This window comes from Nerophis ophidion, linkage group LG02, assembly GCF_033978795.1.
Source record: "Nerophis ophidion isolate RoL-2023_Sa linkage group LG02, RoL_Noph_v1.0, whole genome shotgun sequence".
In the NCBI taxonomy this organism is placed as follows: Eukaryota; Metazoa; Chordata; class Actinopteri; order Syngnathiformes; family Syngnathidae; genus Nerophis; species Nerophis ophidion.
In genome coordinates this window covers 22,780,725-22,802,358 of record NC_084612.1, presented here as the reverse complement: position 1 = coordinate 22,802,358, position 21,634 = coordinate 22,780,725, and the positions used below count along the sequence as shown (strand labels likewise).

General features: G+C 38.2%; 1 protein-coding gene across 5 annotated transcripts in view; it reads right to left on the bottom strand.

Annotated features, from left to right (window-relative positions):
* Positions 1-21,634, bottom strand: part of greb1 (growth regulating estrogen receptor binding 1) — a 69,718-nt gene that overhangs the window by 28,411 nt on the left and 19,673 nt on the right. For 4 of the 5 annotated variants that reach the window (XM_061879178.1, XM_061879196.1, XM_061879164.1 and 1 more), the window contains exons 2-10: positions 6,028-6,191; positions 5,405-5,512; positions 5,092-5,268; positions 4,820-5,002; positions 4,500-4,613; positions 3,595-3,723; positions 608-769; positions 388-510; positions 92-277 (exon numbers count right to left, since the gene is read on the bottom strand). In XM_061879178.1, coding sequence (XP_061735162.1) covers positions 92-277; positions 388-510; positions 608-769; positions 3,595-3,723; positions 4,500-4,613; positions 4,820-5,002; positions 5,092-5,268; positions 5,405-5,512; positions 6,028-6,184 — 1,339 coding nt within the window. In that variant the 5' untranslated portion in view covers positions 6,185-6,191. The remainder of the gene's footprint in view (positions 1-91; positions 278-387; positions 511-607; positions 770-3,594; positions 3,724-4,499; positions 4,614-4,819; positions 5,003-5,091; positions 5,269-5,404; positions 5,513-6,027; positions 6,192-21,634) is intronic. The other variant, XM_061879186.1, reaches the window with a different exon arrangement.

Below are 21,634 nucleotides of genomic sequence, written 5' to 3'. Positions count from 1 at the left end.
GAAAAACGCTTACAATACTGTGAACCATGAATCACTTTTTATCTGAAGCCCTGCTGAGCAGTGCGTGATTACAGTTAGATATGGGACTCACCAAGCTGAACAAGATAGTAGACAGTGAGTAGAATCTGCATCTCAGTTGAGAGCGGCTGAATGGGTGATGGTCCGTAGTGCTGGTAGACTCTGGGTAGGGTCTGAGAGCTCAAATAACAACTCTGGAGAAGAGAACTGACGAGCACTTCGCTGACATTACCAGTCAGCCTAGGGAGAGGACCGTGACCTGTATGTATAGAATAGACATATACAATACTTCACAAAACGTATTTAAGTAGGGTGTAATTATGACAGCCATCAATCATCCTGTGTGCCACTAATATAAATATGTCTGACCTTTGAAGATGACAGGTTGAAGTCCACATGTGCGTAACAGCTGATCAGGCACAGCTACAGACAATCCAGAGGGAGAAAGAGTGGTTGAGGACCTCTGGGAGGAACTCATGGGTGTGGCGGCATCTGCCCAAATATATATTCACAATTATTTGTATTCATGGAAACTTATCCCTTTAGAGTAAAGACACACATTTTGCCCCCCTCACTTAATTTTTTTTACCTAATCTGGCTCCGTTTGTGGTGGAAGAATGCGCTGTCGAAGTCAATAAGGTTGATGAAGATGGCGGCATCTTGACTGTGTTCTCTGAAACAACGTTGGAAGCCAATTCAGGGGACCAACCCTTGTGCCTCTTTTTGGGAGGTCCAACATTTGTCTGTGTCCCTGTAGAGTAAGAAAAAGTGTTTTACTGCAAGTTAATTAATTTTCAAGTTAAAACTTTGTTCTACTGCTGTTTGACTCTCCTATATTAATAATGGAAGTACTAATAATAAAATATTATTTATTACATAGATACACCGTATTTTTTGGACTATAAGTCGCAGTTTTTTTTCATAGTTTGGCCGGGGGTGCGACATATACTCCGGAGCACATTACCATAAAATATCAAATAATATGATTCATCTCATTTGTGGAAAAGACGAAAAAATGTCAGCAATCGTCACATACACGTCAACCAATAAGAATTCAGCGGAGGAGGGTAATGGCGGAAGTGCATTGTAGGTCATGGAATGCTAACTGCTATATGCTACTGCCGTAGCTATTAAAATGGATCGTTTTATCATTGGCGGTAACTTATAAAAACTGAGAAGGGCTAAACAAAAATTGGACTGAAAAGGAAATCATGTACTGCAGATTACAAGCTGGACGTAGTGAAATATGCAGCAGAAAACTACAAGAGGAAGCGGCGCATACCTTTGGATTTGGCAGAGTTGTTTAGAAGCGACATCGAGGACAAAGATTTCATCGGATTTATCGATTAGGAGTGACAGATTGTTTGGTAAACGTACAGCATGTTCTCTATGTTATAGTTATTTGAATGACTCTTACCATAAAATGTTACGTCAACATACCAGGCACGTTCTCAGTTGGTTATTTATGCGTCATATAACGTACACTTATTCAGCCTGTTGTTCACTATTATTTATTTATTTTGAATTGCCTTTCAAATGTCTATTCTTGGTGTTGGATTTTATCAAATACATTTCTCCTAAAAATGCGACTTAAACTCCAGTGCGACGTATATATGTTTTTTTCCTTCATTTTATTTTGCATTTTCGGCCGGTGCGACGTATACTCCGGAGTGATTTATAATCCCAAAAATATGGTCTATATATATATGTGTATATATATATATATATATATATATATATATATATATATATATTAGCTTTTTTGCTTTTTTGTTTTATATATATATATATATATATATATATACATACATACATGTATAAAAGATAGTTTCCTCAAAAATTTGATTAACACACTGACACAATAAAGTTTTTTTGTTTTTCTTCAAAAGGGTATAGTTGTATTTTATGCAACACCCTGTCTCCTCCTGCATCAATTAAACAACATTGACAGGAAGGAAGCTTTTTTTTATTCAGTGAGAAAGTAGGAAAAAAGAAGAGAGACTTTTACAACCCTGCTTTATGGAGGCCACTGAGGAGAAGAAGGCGAGAGGGAAAAGTTTAGTGCCGTAAGTGTTGGGAAATGAATTCAGGCAGACAAAAGACGTCCTCCAACACAATGCAGCTTGCTGCCTCCCTACAGCAGTGGTGTTATAACACACGGGGCTGCTCTCCTTTTTAGAAGTGTGAAAAATCCCAGGGGGTTTAAGGACAACAGACACAAAGGCTACACTTACAGTGATGATATGATACAGGACGTCATTTAGAATACAATACTTGAAGGAAAACTGCACTTTTTGGGGGAATTTTGCCCATCATCCACAATCCGTATGTGAGAAAAGAACACACATTTTCCCCTTTCCTTTGTGTTCTAAATAGTAAAAAAGTGCTAGGAATGCAATTAATAGTGATTCATCTCTTCTGCCTATAAAACCCTCTGACAAACCTCCAAAAAACTTTTAATTTACATGTTGTGATTATGTCTGTAATGTTGTTACATTCATGAAAACATGTATTACTGACAGTAAATTGGGTCATCATAAGCCTGACCGTAACTTCCTTCCGAGATTTCACAAAATGCATTGACACACCCTTGGAGCTTTATCATGTAGCGCAAGTGTTGAACATGGACAAAATAAGAACATAAAACAGACACTTACAAAGCCTGCTATCACCGGGATGCCAACTAATGGGAGGACTGTATCATATAGATAGCTGTCCCTCCGCTGCTAAATTCAGCTTTATCTTCACTGCTAATAAGGTAAACAATGCTGGGAGCAAATTGTGCATTTGCTTGGTCTTCTTAACAATGTCCTCGGGTCTTACACTGCGTTCCATTTGTTGATAGCCAAGTTGAGAGCAAGTATCCACTGCTTTAGTTAGCCCTGATTTTAAGTGTTGTGAGCGGAATTAAAAAACATTTCAACTTCTTAGCTTTATGACACAACTTTATGCTACAGTATAAAGTTTGAGAAGTATAATTTAAAACCTGGCATTAACGTTCTCAGACTCAAAGACGATACAGCAGCAGCAGAAGCAACTCCATTGACTAACATCCCTCTCGCTAGTGACTAGTGGAGGAGTTTGAATGAGACACTGTGAGCAAGACGCTGTGTCACTACGGCAGAAAAGTAGTTCCTCTGTGATAGCTCTTACAATAACAATAATGCAATAGCTTGGTTAATATGCAGGTCACAGCATGTAAATAGAGGGTTTTTTGTTGTTTTTGGATCTTTTTTATAGGGCTTTATAGGCAAAATTAATGACTCCCAGTTACCTTAATTTTTAGCCGCACCATATTATCCACTTTTTTATAACCCAGAACGCACAGAAAAGACAAATATGTTTTTTTATTGTCTCACACATGGATGGATAAAGAAAATTCCCTGAAAAGTAAAGTTTTCATTATAATTGCAAGACCATTTGCAGAGTGTGTCAATTATATAATGTTTTAAAATAAGGTTTCCACCAAAATATTGATGATGCAATTTGCAATTAGGATATTTTCATCCACATGACTTAGATTACATCTTTAATTTGCACACACGTTTTCAGTGTATCAGTGAAGATATACAGTACCTGTTGTAGATGGTCTCCCCGGTCCTGAGTGATTCATTGCTGGTTGCGGGATGGGAGGAATGGCATTATGGCCATTTGTTAGAGGGTGTGGGGTATCTGCGATTTGAGGCAAACCATTTGTATGAGACGCTGTTGTACACAGAGAAAGAAACATGTTACAAGATGTCAAAAAATCAATAAACATGTATGATAAATATTACTGAGCACATTTTAGTCATATTGTCAGCTATTAAGCTCTGTGACTGTACTTTTTTGCCTTCCTGATTTTGCTGGTTCTGCTCCCTCTCTCTCACCTCTGAGTTGCTATAACGCCAAAGTGTAAGAGAACCATAGAGCAAAACTGCTGGCAATCCCTTCGACCAACTTAAACTTGTTGCCGGTTCTTTACCTCGTGTCCTCCATACCAAACCGCACCCTCCTTGCTGTTTCCCGTTTCGATACAAGGTTGTATTTATTTTGCTACAGTGTCTTTATATCGTGCTCTATGTTCCCAGCCTACCAACAGTTAATATTATTTTGTTACTTTGTATTTTCTTGGATGTTCTTGTGGCACTGGCTGTACCCTGGAGTGCCTTTGTTTTTTTGTGTCACCCCTGTGCTTGAACATTAAAGGACTCATTAAACACACTGCCTGTCTCTCTACTTCATGTGTCCCTTTTGTTACAAGATGTAACTAGCTCTTTACAAGGGTAAGGAACCACACTTGGTAACTTAAATTTGAACTGAAATCAAGGCCTCCACACATCAGTATAAGACAGAACATTTATTAATAATAGCATAATATATTACTGATATACCATAATAATATTAATACAATGATTTGAATGTGTATGTATTTCAAAGAGTGTGCAACCAAGGGACAGAAAAACAGAACACAAGTAAATGAGACTATTTTTGAGTATCACCTGTGTAGTTGGCGGGTGTATGTGATGGCTGCAACAACAGCAAGTTCGATGACTGTTCATCTGATGTCACATGACCCTCTAAGAGTCTGGGACCTATTTGTCTTATCCTGCCATCTGAAACGCAACATACATGGACAAAGCTCAAACAAAATCTCTTTGACATGTATGACTTAAGTGTTATTTATGACAATGACAATAAAGGAATTGATTGATTGATACATATTTGAATACATATATTACTGCGAGTGTAAAAGCATAGATGTTTTCAGAGAAATTATTTCTGATTTCAAAGGTAAGATTTCATGATTCAATGTCCTTACCGTGTCCCCTCCAACAGATGGCAGCTCCTTTAACTAGCGCACCTTGGTTGTTTCGGTGCAGATGGTACTTTAAGTGCTTCTGTTTCTTAGGCTGGGTGCTGAGTTTCAGGTTAACGTGGTTGGCGAAATCTGTGAAGTAGCGGAACCCCTTTTCACCACAGCCCATGCAGTTCCCAGAAAAGCCTGCAGCAGGCATGCACACAAAATAATGCGCGATGACGCCTTTCCAGATAAATTTATGCAAAGTTTGCTGTGTAAACCTCCTGCCTCACCCAGCAGAGCGTTGTGACCTCGTTCATCCGGCAAGAAGCGATGGTCGACGGCGCACACCAGCAGGTTGTCGGGGAGAGAGGGGGACTTAAGCCCAACCAACATGAATCCAGGGAGAATATCCAAGGGGTCTGATGCCAATGATGACAGACGTAAATCCCTGCCAGCTTGACAGAAACCTGCAGCGAAAGAGAATAGTTAATTTTTAAATGTCATGTGGTAATATTGCACAAACAGAAGTTTTGCATAACACCACATTTTAAGTCACTTTTCTCTGTCTTTTTCTGTATAAAAGTGAACAAAGTGTGCACAAACCATCTGTGGTGCAGCAGCCCTCTGGCGGGGGTTTCATCTGATAGAGTAATGGGGGACTGTTTGATTCTGACCCATCTTCTTCATCTTCATCATCATTCTCTGCACGGCCTGTTAAGAGTCGTGTCCAGGAAAAAGGTCAGTCACACTTAAGCATAATGGGAGCTTTTCGCAGCATATACTATGATGTGATACTACAACAACTATGAATCAAAACATCTAACGTTGACAGTGACAATAAGAGCAATGCATGAATGAATACAAACAATTGTAGTAAAGACGTCATAGAAGCTATAACAACAACAAGAAGCCAAAGAGGACTGTGGAATTAGCTTTACCACTTTTACCCTCTCTGTAAATTTCCATATTGATGATGACAATTACTGTGTGAACTATGTTTGTGTTGCAGCAAAACTGATGTTTTTATAGATTGAGACACCATAGTTAATTTCGGAACTGCGATCAAGTGTTTTTGTCCCTGTACATTTGAATTGTATTTAAGGATTTCTATGATATGTTGCGATGCAGTAACCATGTTGCAATGCAGTAACCAGGGTTATTGTACTCAATTGAGTATTGTAAGGACTTCTCAGCAGTCGCACTTTTTTGGGGGGGAATGCACTTACTAGTGTGTGCTGCAAGTGGCTGTTCTGCCTCCAGGTACAGTTGGGAGAAAATAGGTCGTGGAACTACAATGTTGGACCTCAGCGATGCTTCAATGGAGTTGTGAAGAACCTCCTCAAAGCGTGTGGTCCGCAGCTGGCCCGCATAGGAGTTCCCCATTGGTGTTCTGGGAAAACAAAACATGCACAATAAACTTTTGCTGGACATTCAACTCACATTTGTATTTGAATTTGCAGCACAAATTCACCCTTTTTACTAATAGTTAGATTCACCTACGAATTCAGTTCATGGTGAACATGGTGACAAAAGTCTTGGGACACACCAATCTGGCATTAATGAATATGGGCTTGCCTGAACTGTGTTTTAAAAGGACCATATTATAATTTGTTTTCTACTTTTATTTATTTATTTTTTATACACTTTCTTGAAATCTATATGGCGTGTACTGGTGGTTCTTTGGTCAGAACTTAGCAAAGATTATGTTTTACGGACCATTTTTAAGAAGCTTTCCGACCGTCTCTTCAGGATGCGCCATTTTGTGGGTGCTCTTCTTTGCATGTCTCTACTTTGACTGCATCTTTTCCCTGTCATCCATGTTGTAGTTTTAGTGTTTCAACACCGAGTCTTCTGACAGATATGAGTTCGAAGTTCGAACTATACACTACTTTGTATTAGAAATGATGAACACAAAAGTGGAGGATGCATGTGCATGCACGAGCAAGTCTGCATCACAACAAGAAAGATAGAGGAAAAAGAAGGCGCTTACTCACTACAATGGTGCACTCGTGTAAAGCACTTTGGGAAAATGTCTACTATTTATGGAAATATTTGCCGATTTAACACTCGAGAAAAATGTTACAGGGTGTTCAACTCTCAAACTGCTCTTTGAGGGTAAGTATGAAGGAAGGCCAATTGTTTTAGAAATATCTCCGCCATGCCTCTATGGTTTGATTTCAAAATTTCGGGACTATTTCAGATCCCGAATACACAAAAGCAGGTACCCATAAGTAGGTAAAGTCTGTTTTGCATCATTGGTGCCCTTTAATGGCTTGTCTTTACTTGAAATGAATATGCAAATGATAAGTGTGCATACTGTGAATGTGGGACAGATCATTGCCGGGTTAATATGAGGAATTATGAGGCCCCACCGATAAATCCAAGGACATTAAAAAACAAATCAGATAAAAAACCCCAACAACAATGGTCTAATCAGGAGAAATTACCTACACTAAGCTGTTGTATGTTATGGTGACCAAATCAAGCACTATTTCTCCTACCTACGAAAACTTCCTGATCTCACAAAAAAAAATATGGTGTCGCTTGTGGGGGAATTATTTACTAAAAGGGATTAATTTTGGGTGCTATTTAAACCAAATGTTCTGCAAACATTCTGTAAGGAAAGAAAAACATTGATCTTCAACACATCAAACCGTATCAGCCAGCTGAAACGGCAGAATCATTACAACATCGCCTGCGCTGCTAAACAAGCTACTGCAAAGAAAGTTTTGCAAAAATTACAGTTAATTCTGAAAAAAAAGTTATTGATTTTGAAGCAAGACGTTATCAGTATCGACTAGAAAACATTTTAAGTAACTTGTAAATGGTCACTACAGTAGGTAAATGTCTTTCTGCTACATTTACATAAGCAATATTTGGTTAAATATTGTGTGCTGTACACTAGAAACTCAAATAGATACCTCCGTTTTCTTTGTAATTACCTTTACTTGAAGAACATCATGTGTTGCAGTAGATGTCTTTACCCCAAAACATACTCCATGCAGAGTAGATGTCCATCCATCCATTTCTACCGCTTATTCCCTTTTGGGGTCGCGGGGGGCGCTGGCGCCTATCTCAGCTACAATCGGGCGGAAGGCGGGGTACACCCTGGACAGGTCGCCACCTCATCGCAGGGCCAACACAGATAGACAGACAACATTCACACTCACATTCACACACTAGGGCCAATTTAGTGTTGCCAATCAACCTATCCCCAGGTGCATGTCTTTGAAAGTGGGAGGAAGCCGGAGTACCCGGAGGGAACCCACGCATTCACGGGGAGAACATGCAAACTCCACACAGAAAGATCCCGAGCCTGGATTTGAAACCAGAACTGCAGGACCTTCGTATTGTGAGGCAGACGCACTAACCCCTCTCCCACCGTGAAGCCCCAGAGTAGATGTGACAAAGTTAATATAAAACATATAAATCCAAAACATTTGCACATAATTGTGTGCTCGACAGCTTTTTACTCATTTTATTATACTGGTGATATACCCCAAAACACACCCCATGCAGAGTAAACGTGACAAAGTTATTATAAAAAATATCAATCACAAACACTTGCAAAAAATTGTGTGCTTGCCAGCAGTTTACTCATTTTAATATAATGGTGGTTATACTATTGTAATGGCAGTCCAATAACAGTTAAGATTGGAAGGGAATAAGCGGTAGAAAATGGATGGATGGATGGATGGAAAGTGCTACACAAAATAGACAACAACCCAAAATTATTGCAAAACGTTTTGAAGCAAACAAAATAATCTATCCCAGTATTACTATTTCATCCAGTCCGGACTATAATGGAGAATGTGTTTTAAAAATTATATTGACTAATGTCCCATAAACAAAAGAGCAGGTTATTGGACAAAAACACGGAGACTCAAAACTCTAAAATCCAGAGCCACATCTTCACATACACATTAACAGCAGTAACTAATGGAGGCATCAGTCCAGACGGCATGCCATAAAATCAGCAGCACTGACAGAGTAAGGACACCCTGACCTAGACGCTACTCCCTTTTTGTTTTTCTCTCTCTGCATGTCACTCTGGTTGACCACAACCCAGATGTAGAAACACTCCTTCAAAATGTTGCCTGCGTAACTGACGGTGTATTTGAAATGAATGCTCCGTTTTGTGTCTTTTAAATTACACACATATGCATATTCGACCAACAAAAACATTGTTTCTCACAGATTTGTATTTAGTGAGCAGATTGTATTTCGGCAAAGGTGCTAATTGTGAACACTGGCAGGCAAGTTGATTAGATTCGGTGTGGAACATAATTGGTCAGCAAATAAGCATACAACAAGGGTGGCTTGCGAACACCAACATAATCCTCCCTTTGCCCATATGCCGGCTACCCCCATTTTAACATTACACACATATTCATTAACCCAAGCAAGACAGACATAACCTGCAGATCAGTTATGTAAATACGAACACTACTAAGTAATACTGATCTATAGCTTTTTGAGGCATATAACACATGTTAGCAGGACCACAGCTTCCTAAAATCACAAGACCCCTGAGCAACAAACTTTCAGTACCAGCCAAGCACAAAAAGAAAGAATGTAATCACTGATATAAAACGTAAGATGCACACCTTTGATAACATTGAAAAACTGCTAACATTAGCAGTCAACTCCAAAACATGGATTTCAGGACCTCTTTAGTTGGTTTCCCCACCATTTTTCACTTTGCATCATTGAAATAGATTGTTACAGAAAATACTGAGTAACAGTGGAAACACTTGAGTCCTACTTCTATGACTGTACAGAAAATACTGAGTAACAGTGGAAACACTTGAGTCCTACTTTTTTGACTGCAAGTTTGCTCATGTCTGATGTATACAGTATATTTCTTTTCTCACATTCTTTTTTTCTTGACGCCCATTGTTGAAGCTGCTCATTTCGGAACAAGCATTCTAAAAGGAGCAATTAAAAGCAATTGAAGACGCAAAACGTGATGTATACAGAGGTTACAATTTTTCCGCGACATTACAGACGATGGCGGTTCAAACTCCAAAGTTTTGTGCAACTTTGTGCAGGTTGTGCAGACCTCAAACTGTGAGGCACAGTATTGTTATAAATAGGGACTAGCATTAGATGACATATGAATCAATTGTTAAGAACTAAATGATTGCGTGATTAATTGGCTATGACCAGCAGAGATGCTTTTACTTCAACTTCAACTAGTTTACTGCCACCAGAAGAAGTTCAGCTACTCTGAAATAGACCTCCTGTAGAAAACATGATTTCAATTGTTCAATATATACAGTTGTACCTTTGTTTTTGTACGCCCCTTTTGTGTAGGATTTTGTACACCGTCTCGATGATCGTACAGCCAAACATTGGGCCTAACAAACTAGTCCATTTTCTAGTGTATTATTTCGCATAATCGAGTGCCCAAACAAACACGGTACCCAATTATTAATACACTGTGTGAGTCCAACTGTGTTTGCAACGTGTCTTTATTAGAAAACAAGCCTGTGTTAGCTATAGCATTACCATGAATTGATTAACGTGGACCCCGACTTAAACAAGTTGAAAAACTTATTTGGGTGTTACCATTTAGTGGTCAATTGTACGGAATATGTACTGAACTGTGCAATATACTAATAAAAAATTCAATCAATCAATCAATCACAGCTTGCTCCACTCCTCACCCGGCAGCTGTTTCGCCCTTCTATGACGAAAAATAATCCACTTTAAGGCCAAATAAAGTTTCAAGTCAAAGAATTTTGTTAAAAAAGATGAGAAACAATATTACATTCATGAAATAATTAAGGTAAAAGTGATTCCATTTGTCATTTAGATATTTTGCATTGTTTTCTGCAAGTACAACTACAAATATTGTCTAATAAAATGTGTTTCATGTTAATATTTTTGGGTGTCTGGAACAGATTCATTTTATTGTTTTCCAATGGAAGAATTTCATTCGGTTTTCATATGGGCACAAGACATTGAAACAACGTTAAGAACTTGTTGAATTTGGTCCTAACGTTGAGCAACTCAAACATAACGTTAAAACAACATGCTTTTTGACAACGTTTAATCAACGTTGGTTTTGGACATTTATTTAACCATTGCATTTTAGTCAGGTTGTCACGTTGATTTGACTAACCAACAATGTGGATCCAACATTATACATCACCGTTTTCTCAATTTACAAATTCAACTATTTTGCAACGTTGTTTCAAAGTCAGTTTTATAAGACATGCATGTATAATCAACGTTCTATCAACGACTTGTGCCTGCTGGGATGATTCGGACAGTATACAAAAAAACGTCAAGAGACCACAGAATCTTATATTCCCAATTATTCAATCAAGATTTTTCATAGGTGTGTCCCTAGTTGTAAACACGCAAATAAAACTGTGACATAATTTACATGTATAGGAAAACTATGACCATTATGAGCACTACACAATGAAGTAGCGGTTCATCGGGTAGTCCATCAATAGGTTTGTTTGATTAAGTAATCGGATGAAACACACCTTGTAGCCTCAATGCATTACTTAGGGAAAATAGTTAAAATAAAGGATTTTTATGCTTTTCATAAGCTGTATTTTTTTTTAAAATATAAATGGACATAATCAAAACTGAAACTGCACAACGTGTTCATTAATAAAAATATAGAAACCCCCAAAACCTCTCACAATCACTCAGATCATGGCTATTACAGCGGCCTTGTAAAAACTATGACAACATATTTCAAGTTCTGCGAACTCCATGTGGTCCGTATTTGATACATTTTTAATTTGTGAGTATTCATTAAATATAAATCGAAGCTTTTTTCTATTCGAATAATCAATTGAATCAATATAACCCTACATTAAATTTATTCCCAAAGTTTTTATGTTATTCCCCTGAAATGCTATTTTGGAGGCACACACAGTCACAAGCACATACACTTCGACAGCCACCTCGTGCGTCCACACTTTCATATGTAGAGACACAATGCAGAACTTATTGCCTCGCGCCGCTTTGTAGGGAAACAGTAGAAGGAGGAAGACCCTTCATAACATGGTCTGCGAGGGAAGGAGAGGAAGTAATCACACCTTCTAGCAAAGACGAGACTGACATTTACAACCGCGGGGAGAGGAGGGAGACGCCAGATGAAAGCGAGGGGAGACGTCCTCCTGACTAAAAACGGGGACCTATAGTCAATCAACATAACAATCACAACAACAAAGTGTCAGTGTTCAGACACTTAGATATTACATTTAGTTGCCTCCAGTTTTTTTTTTTTTAGCAGGTCCTTGGTGCGTAATAAATCTTTTTGGTCAATATTTTTAGTTCCCTTTTAGAGGAAAAAGACATAGCAATGGATAAATCTTTAACAGAACCATTGTTGATCTTTTCTCTTTGCATCTCCCCCCTCTGACCCTGTACTGCCTGACGTGGAAGTGGGAGATCCTTTCATCCCTAAACCCCCCCACTACTACCCCCATTCCCATCTCTTTTGCGCTTTCTGTGTCTCTCTTTCACCCTGGGGAGAGAGACACCATTGTGGTGTTTTATGACCTCTTGGTCCTGCCTGCCCACCACCACCAACTCCATGTTCTAAACACACAAATACAAAACCTGTAGTTAGGAACCATTTCAGGATGTCACCTCCACAGGTATTTTGCATCTTCTTTGTAGCTCTTATGAAGCAATTTACTTGAAAGCATATATTCCATAAAACATTTGCAACAATGCAGGGCAAATTATACAAGACTTAAAGCAATAAACTATACCCAAAACTATATGGAGAGAGCCTTGGCATGTCATCACCACAGTGTCAAAGGTCAGTCTAGATAACAATGTTTAAGCAAGACTTTGATGCAGTCTTTACCTTTAACACACACACACAGGCATGCACGCACGCACAGACTTTGATGGAGCCTTTACCTTTAAGACGCACGCACGCACGCACGCACGCACGCACACACACACACACACACACACACACACACACACACACACACACACACACACACACACACACACACACACACACACACACACACACACACACACACACACACACACACACACACGGGTGAACAGTCGAATGCACACCCACACAGACGCTCTCCCATGGGTTTGAGCTCAGTGGACACAAAGAGCTTGTCTTGGGGAGGGGTGAAAGGTCATACTGGGAGAGGTCAGATAAGATCCCCAGGCTCTTTCTCTTGCCAGGCCCACATACCAGCCGCGCACAAACACACACAACATCCTCACTCCTTCCTTCTTTTCAGTCTGACAGGCTGGATTGCAGCGTCCGTCCATCCTCCACCGCAGTACCATGGAGAGCAGATCAGGTTACACACACTAATCCAGACACACACATGTTGTGTTTTCATTTAAAAAGACACAGTGTGTGTGTGCGTGTGTTTTTGTGTGTGTCATCTGGTCAGCGTATAGCATCACACAGTAAAGCCAAGAGAATGGCAGCTTTGCAGATGTTACATGAGCACTGACCCGCGGTCAAACACATGCAAAGAGATGTCACACACACAAGTGGAGACTTGCATGTGCCCAGTGATGACCTCTGACCCCACAAGAAATGCGCTCATTCAGAGTTTGCTCAACAGACATCGGATCGATGGCCGCCGACAGGCAACTGGCCCACCGACGTACTAGACACCTCCATGCACACACAAAGTTCCACACGAGCGATGTCAATACCACAAAAACGTTAATCTATATCATATCACTGTGTTTACATCTGGCTCACTTAAAGGGACCGTAATGCCTAAACACCGAAACCAGACTAAATGAGGTGGGCCGGGTGCTTGGCTAGCGTACCGCCACATCCTTGAGATGTTTATTCTTTGAGCTCTTTTTCTTGCCTCACTTCCAGGGAACTTGTCTTGTCTACAGTCCAGATAATCTGGATGTACCTCAACAGATGCAGTATGTTCCCTGTCATTATGACTCACAACATGCAATGTTTATTTATGTGTCAGAACATGAACTCACCGCGAGTCTGCGCACCAAATCTTTTATCAAATGTTTTTAAAAACAAAACACTGGATTGTTCTTCACCAATAGCACCGGCAACCATTGTACACCATGTGGTTGCGAGAGGAATATGATAACGGTAACAGAGTAACTTTACATATATGAATCCTAATTTCCCTCACATGCTAATGAAGTAATCATATCCATTAGGGATGTTCCGATCAAGGTTTTATGTTGCTAATTACGATACCGATCATCCATTAGTGAGATCAACTGATACCAATACCGATCACATGTATTAACTGTACATTTTTCAGTTTAGTTAGGTTGAGTGCTTTCGACAGTTCAAAAACATGAAGCCACATTTACACATTATATTCAGTTATTTGAGCAAAACAAAGTCAATAGTACACAATAACTAAACAAATGCAAAAACTACTATCTACTACTTATTTAAGTTATTTAATTTGTGCCTTCCTGTGTCGAGGGAATTATTCCTTGAGTTGGTAAACACAAATTAACAAAAACAACAAAAACATTATTTTGAAATAATAAAAAAATAGTTATATTATTATCTATTTAGACTCTTACAAATCTCCTTGGTAATTTCCTGCTAAAATCTGCTGTAAAGTGGTTCCATCTACACTTCTTAAAGTTTGCTAAGCAATTATTTTATAGCTTAGCTATTAGCATGCTTGCTCCTGGCTTTCTCTCGGTGTGTTCCATGTGTGGCCTTGTTCTTCAGTGATAATATTAATATTTAATATTGATACTTACAAACCCTGTTTCCATATGAGGTGGGAAATTGTGTTAGATGCAAATATAAACGGAATACAACAATTTGCAAATCCTTTTCAACCCATATTTAGTTGAATATGCTACAAAGACAACATATTTGATGTTCAAACTGATAAAACAATTTTTTTTTGCAAATAATCATTAACTTTAGAATTTGATGCCAGCAACATGTGACAAAGAAGTTGGGAAAGGTGGCAATAAATACTGACAAAGTTTAGGAATGTTCATCAAAACTTATTTGGAACATCCCACAGGTGTGCAGGCTAATTGGGAACAGGTGGGTGCCATGATTGGGTATAAAAACAGCTTACCAAAAATGCTCAGTCTTTCACAAGAAAGGACGGGGCGAGGTGCACCCCTTTGTCCACAACTGCGTGAGCAAATAGTCAAACAGTTTAAGAACAACGTTTCTCAAAGTGCAATTGCAAGAAATTTAAGGATTTCAACATCTACGGTCCATAATATCATCAAAAGGTTCAGAGAATCTGGAGAAATCCCTCCATATAAGCGGCATGGCCGGAAACCAATATTGAATGACCATGACCTTCGATCCTTCAGACGGCACTGTATCAAAAACGGACATCAATCTCTAAAGGATATCACCACATGGGCTCAGGAACACTTCAGAAAACCGATGTCACTAAATACAGTTCGTCGCTACATCTGTAAGTGCAAGTTAAAGCTCCACTATGCAAAGCGAAAGCCATTTATCAATAACATCCAGGAACGCCGCCGGCTTCTCTGGGCCCGAGGTCATCCAAGATGGACTGATGCAAAGTGAAAATGTGTTCTGTGGTCTGACGAGTCCACATTTGAAATTGTTTTTGGACCAAAGGGGAAGCGAACCATCCAGACTGTTATCGACGCAAAGTTTAAAAGCCAGCATCTGTGATGGTATGGGGGTGCATTAGTGCCCAAGGCATGGGTAACTTACACATCTGTGAAGGCACCATTAACAGGTTTTAGAACAACATAGGCTGCCATCTAAGCACCGTCTTTTTCATGGACGCCTCTTCTTATTTCAGCAAGACAATACCAAGCCACATTCAGCACGTGTTACAACAGCATGGCTTCTTAAAAAAAAGAGTGCGGGTACTTTCCTGGCCCGCCTGCAGTCCAGACTTGTCTCCCATCGAAAATGTGTGGCGCATTATGAAGCGTAAAATATGACAGTGGAGACCCCGGACTGTTGAACGACTGAAGCTCTACATTAAACAAGAATGGGAAAGAATTCCACTTTCAAAGCTTCAACAATTAGTTTCCTCAGTTCCCAAACGTTTATTGACTGGTGTTAAAAGAAAAGGTGATGTAACACAGTGGTGAACATGCCCTTTATCAACTACTTTGGCACGTGTTGCAGCCAAGAAATTCTAAGTTTATTATTTGCAAAAAAAAAATAAAGTTTATGAGTTTGAACATCAAATATCTTGTTTTTGTAGTGCATTCAATTGAATATGGGTTGAAAAGGATTTGCAAATCATTGTATTCCGTTTATATTTACATCCAACAAAATTTTCCAACTCATATGGAAACGGGGTTTGTAAAATACTAGGAAAAACAGTTTATTCGCCGTAATTTAGGTGATTATTATGAGCTTTGAGGAGCGGCTCTACACTGTGTATGGAGACACATAATTAGCCGCTAGCCGCTTATCAGCCGCCGAGGTTTGGCATTTGTGAACATCCTAAGAAAGCATTAATTAGCTATCGGACATAAGTTTTCAGTAAAAAATCGGACTCTTTGGACATGTTGAAATTTGAAAGAGTTAAGCATGTTGTGATAATCCAAGGACCATTACCACTACCTTATGTAAGAAAGGTTTCATAAAACATTTTTCGATACTCCCACTTAACCTAGACACTGTCTTGCATTTCCCCTATTTTTCTAAAAGTCTAAAGAACGGCAGTAAGCTTTTTCCACCAAGGGCTTCATACAGGAAAATGTTTTTCTTAAGCCAATCAATAAACAAAGGGAAACATATAAAGCAGGTACATTTGCTTTAAATATATTGAAAGCAAAAAATCTGGCTGCAAACTCAGCTTTGGGCAAAACAAATAGTATTAGTGTAAAATGGTAACATTCAATATTCAAAGTGTGATATCTGAATAGGGCTGCAACCATTAATAAATTAATTTTATAATAAAAAAGCTTTGGATTTATATTGTATTGCTTCTATTAATCATTTAATAAGTGTAATAATAAAAATTCTTCAAATGAACATCGCATGGAGTGGCCGGAACTTTAAATATGCGGACGATGTTTCCGCACGGCCACTGCAATAAGGCCCACTTGAGAGGAGTAATGTGTGGGTACCGTGATTTGAATGTTGATGTTGTGTGATTATTATTATACAATAATTAAGGTAATTGCAGGTAGAAAAATCATTGATAATTTAAAATATTTTCCCTAAAATACGGATTGAGGCTATAAAGTGTGTTTTATCCGAATAATCCAACAAATTCCCCATCCATTTTCTACCACTTGTTGCGGGGGGTGCTGGAGCCTATTCAGCTCCAATCGGGCAGAAGGCGGGTATACCCTGGACAAGTCCCCACCTCATCTCCATCACCCATTCTCGCGTTGTATGATTCAGTATCGATTCTCATTTTTCAAAAATCGATTTTCTTCCCCCGCTCCCGGCAATGTTTATGTGCCTTCTGGGCTACTGTAGGTATTGCGCAATAATCAGCGTGGCTACTGGTGGCTAGCTACTAAGGGGATTGTAGTGTTGTGTTGCCACTAAAATGCAGGTAGAAGAAAAAGAAACCGAGCAGCCTAAAGAAGAAAAACAACCGCCTCCGTGGACTTTGAAAGCAAACGTTTGGAGAGACTTTTACATTTTTGGTCAATATTTTTAGTTCCCTTTTAGAGAGGAAATAGACATAGCAATGGTTTGACATTTTACTGTGGCAAGAAAGGGGTTGACATGACTCATGCAATTTGCAGACTTTGCAAACTAAAGTTAAGTATTTTGGGAATACTTCAAATCCCTGTGCTCACTTGGAAAGACACCAACAGAGTTATCAGAAAAAAAGGAACATCCACTAACAACACCGACAGCTAAGCAACACACACTTCACCAGTTTACAAAATGACCATCCAGTTCTGAACGGGCAAAGAAGATAACCAGATCCATCGCTTGTTTCATTGCAAAAGACTTGCTACCATACAGCGCAGTGGCGAGTGAAGGCTTCAGGTTCATGATCAAAACTATTGAGCCACGGTATGATATCCCATCATGCTCGGTTTTTACAGACAATGTTGTACCTTCACTCTACAGAGAGACAAAGCTAAAAGTGGGGGAAGCTGTGACTAAAGCTAGCACAGTAGCTCTTACCTGTGATCACTGGATCTCTAGGACTACCAAGTTCTGGCACAGACTGGCAGCTAGCCGAGCCTACTAATTGTATTCTATTGATGTTACAGTCACAGAAGTTGAATTGCTGTATTTTATTGTTCTGGTAACTGAGTGAGTAGTAACTGAGAGTCAAATTCAGTCAGATGTTAAAACGTTTTGTTCTAGTTAAAATTTGTGCAAGTATGAATAAATTGTGTTGTCTTGGATTTACATTTGTGTGTTTACATTATTGCAATCAGTTGATAAAACATTGTCCTTTACAATTATAATTTTGTTTTTACAAAAACCTACTATTCTGCTTGCATGTCAGCAGACTGGGGTAGATCCTGCTGAAATCCTATGCATTGAATGAATCGAGAATCGAAAAAAAAATATTTATAATTGAATCGTGACCCATTCATCCATATATCCATTTTCTACCGCTTGTCCCTTTTGGGGTCGCTGGAGCCTATCTCAGCTGTATTCGGGCGGAAGGCAGGGTCCACCCTGGACAAGTCGTCACCTCATCGCAGGGCCTGAATTATGACCCCAAGAATCTATATTGAATCGAATCGTGGGACACCCAAAGATTCGCAGCCCTAATAGATAACTTGATTACGGTAATGTAATAATTAATAGCTGCAGCCCTACATCTTAATGTGTGGTATTTATACTAATTATTCTGACAGTTTTATTACAGTTTGTAGGTTTTAGCTTACTACTCTTCCTGGGGTCTAAATAGCTAAAAAAAAAAACTCACCTGAAGGAATCAATAAAGTAATATCTATCTATGTCAAAAGCATGCTTCATTTCTACATAAAATATAAAGTACATACTTTAGTACAACATCTAAGACCAAAGTGAGTACACACTAGGGATGTAATGATAAAATATAATAATGGTCCTAAACGGTCCTCTCCAAGGTTTCTCATTGTCATCCCACTGGGTTCAGTTTTTCCTTGCCCTAATGTGGGATCTGAACTGAGGATGTCGTTGTTGCTTGTGCAGCCCTTTGAGACACTTATGATTTAGGGCTATATAAATAAACATTGATGGATTGACATTGAATGAGAAACCGTGGTAAAACTCTCACGGTTAGTATTACCTTTTTAAATTAAAATTATTTTAAAACTGATTGATAACCGCATTACTATTCCGGTGACACTGCTCATTTACTGGAGAACAGAGCTAGAATGTTGATGGCTGGCTAGCTAGCTTTAATGCTAACCAGAATGCAAGAGACATTTTAAGTCTTTCCCCATTAAGAAACAGCACATCACAGTCTAAACTTGTATAAAAACATTGCTGTTTGAGCAATATTACATATTATTAAAGCTATTTAGTTGTGCTCGTTGAACCTACAGCATGGGCTCTCTTTGCACAAAAGTTACACTCAGAGAAATATGAAACGGAGATGTCAACAACAGAAGGTAAGCACACGGGGTCATCACATAGACTGGATGCGCAACACACGTCGTGCATATATAATTAAAAAACACAAGGAAATAGAAAAAGATAAATATTTATAAAAACTAAAATAAAAATAATATATAGTTCTTAAAGGGGAACTGCACTTTTCAGGGGATTTTTGCCCATCATTCACAATTCTTATGTACACACTGCATCTCTTTCTTTTTTAATGCATTCTAACACGAAAATAAACGCTAGAAAAAGTCAGCTATCAATGGAGGTAGTGATTTGCTCTGTTCCGCCTATAAAGCGCTCAAAAAACATCCAAAGACCGTCATCATTGTTTTATATGCTGTAAGCATATATATAATGTAGTAACAGGCACATTCATAATAACATGTAATATTTAAGTATTTTGCTCATTTCAAGCATACGGCAGCACATTCATTTCACAGAGGTATCACGTTTGCTATTTCCCTTTCACGAATAAAAACTACTAAAAACCTAAACTTTGAACTAATCTTGTAGAAGATGTGAGACAGGCCTCAACATTGGCAGTGTTTAAATCCAGGCTGAAAACATGTTTATTTAATTGTGCAAATGACAACTGGAAGTATTTTATCGACACTCTTTGATTTTAATTTGAATTAAAATCATTGTTTACAAATTATGCTTCACATATAAACTTGCCTTCCCTTACTGCTAACCATGGCATACTTCTTGAGACAACTACTTTGGGACAAATTGATTGATTGATTGATTGATTGAGACTTTTATTAGTAGATTGCACAGTACAGTACATATTCTGTACAATTGACCACTAAATGGTAACACCCAAATAAGTTTTTCAACTTGTTTAAATCGGGGTCCACGTTAATCAATTCATGGTAGTTGAATGATGTTCCAGAACCTTATATTTTTGACACTGGATATAAGATGAGCTTCAAGTTTTAGAAACAGGATTTATAATCTTGAATGAACTTTTACCACAAGTCAATTGCTAAAAAGCAAGTTAGCTCTCAAAGTGATGGCACCGCTAAAAGCAGTTCCTCTGCGTTAGCACTTATAATAACAATATTGCTAATACTTGATTAATATTCAGGTCACAACATGTAAATGGGGTATTGTTGGCAGTTTTTGGATGTTTTTAGAGGGCTTTATGGGTGCTGTAAAATGCTGCAATAAGCTGCATTGTTAACCACCTCATACTGGTTGTACATTACTAACTATAATGCATAAAAAAAATAAAGATATATGTTCTTTTTATCATTTATAAAAAAGAACCCAGGACAATATCTAATGTTTCTTCCGCCAAGAAAGTACATTGTGTGTCTATTGATTCTACCTTTTTTTTTTTTTTAATAAAACTTATGAAATGATTACAGCGTGTGTATTTCAAGTACTTTTTGAGCACTTTCGACAATACCTGCTGTGGCTCCAAAACTTTGGAACTATATCCCCATTGTTATTTGGATGGCTCCCTCTTTAATGACTTTTAAATCACGTCTTAAAACATATTGCTACTCTTTGGCTTTTAAACCAGCATGAGAGTTGTGATTTTTAGTCTGGTATTTTCTCTGATGTATTCATACTCTTTTATAGTTAAATGTTTTACTGACTCTTCTAGTATGTTTGTCTTAACTTCTGTGCAGCACTTTGTGAAACTTTTATTGTTTTTTGAAATGTGCTATTTAAATAAAGTGGATTGGATTGGATACGGTGATAATATCTATAACTGTGATAACTTTGATCACAATTACTGTGATATAAAATGTTCATATCGTTACATCCCTTGTACACACATATTCATACATTGCAATACAACAACATTTTCAAAAATTAGTTATCAGATCTATAATAATTACATGTACAGTTATGCTGATATAAGATTCACAAAAGCCCTCAGGCTACAGTCACTTCATGCATGAGGTAAATATTATTTAACACAGTTTAGTTAGAAACCAAAAATAGTACAATTATATATAAAGTCTTAATTTTTTACACAATGTGATTGAGGTCATTCCTATAATGAAAAATGTGAAATTATGTTAATATGCTATGCGGTAGACGATTGCCCTTTGAACACACCTTGCATACAGTATAAATATAATTAAGTTTTCATTGCTATACCAATTGAATTTAATTAATGTATGTATGTATGTATGTATCTAACTATCTGTAATATATATATATATATATATATATATATATATATATATATATATATATATATATATATATCGTATAAAAAGTCAACAGGAAGTCAATGTTTTGGGATACGGACAAACATGTCGGCACTGCTGTACTGCTGGTAAGATGTAAGACTAGCTATA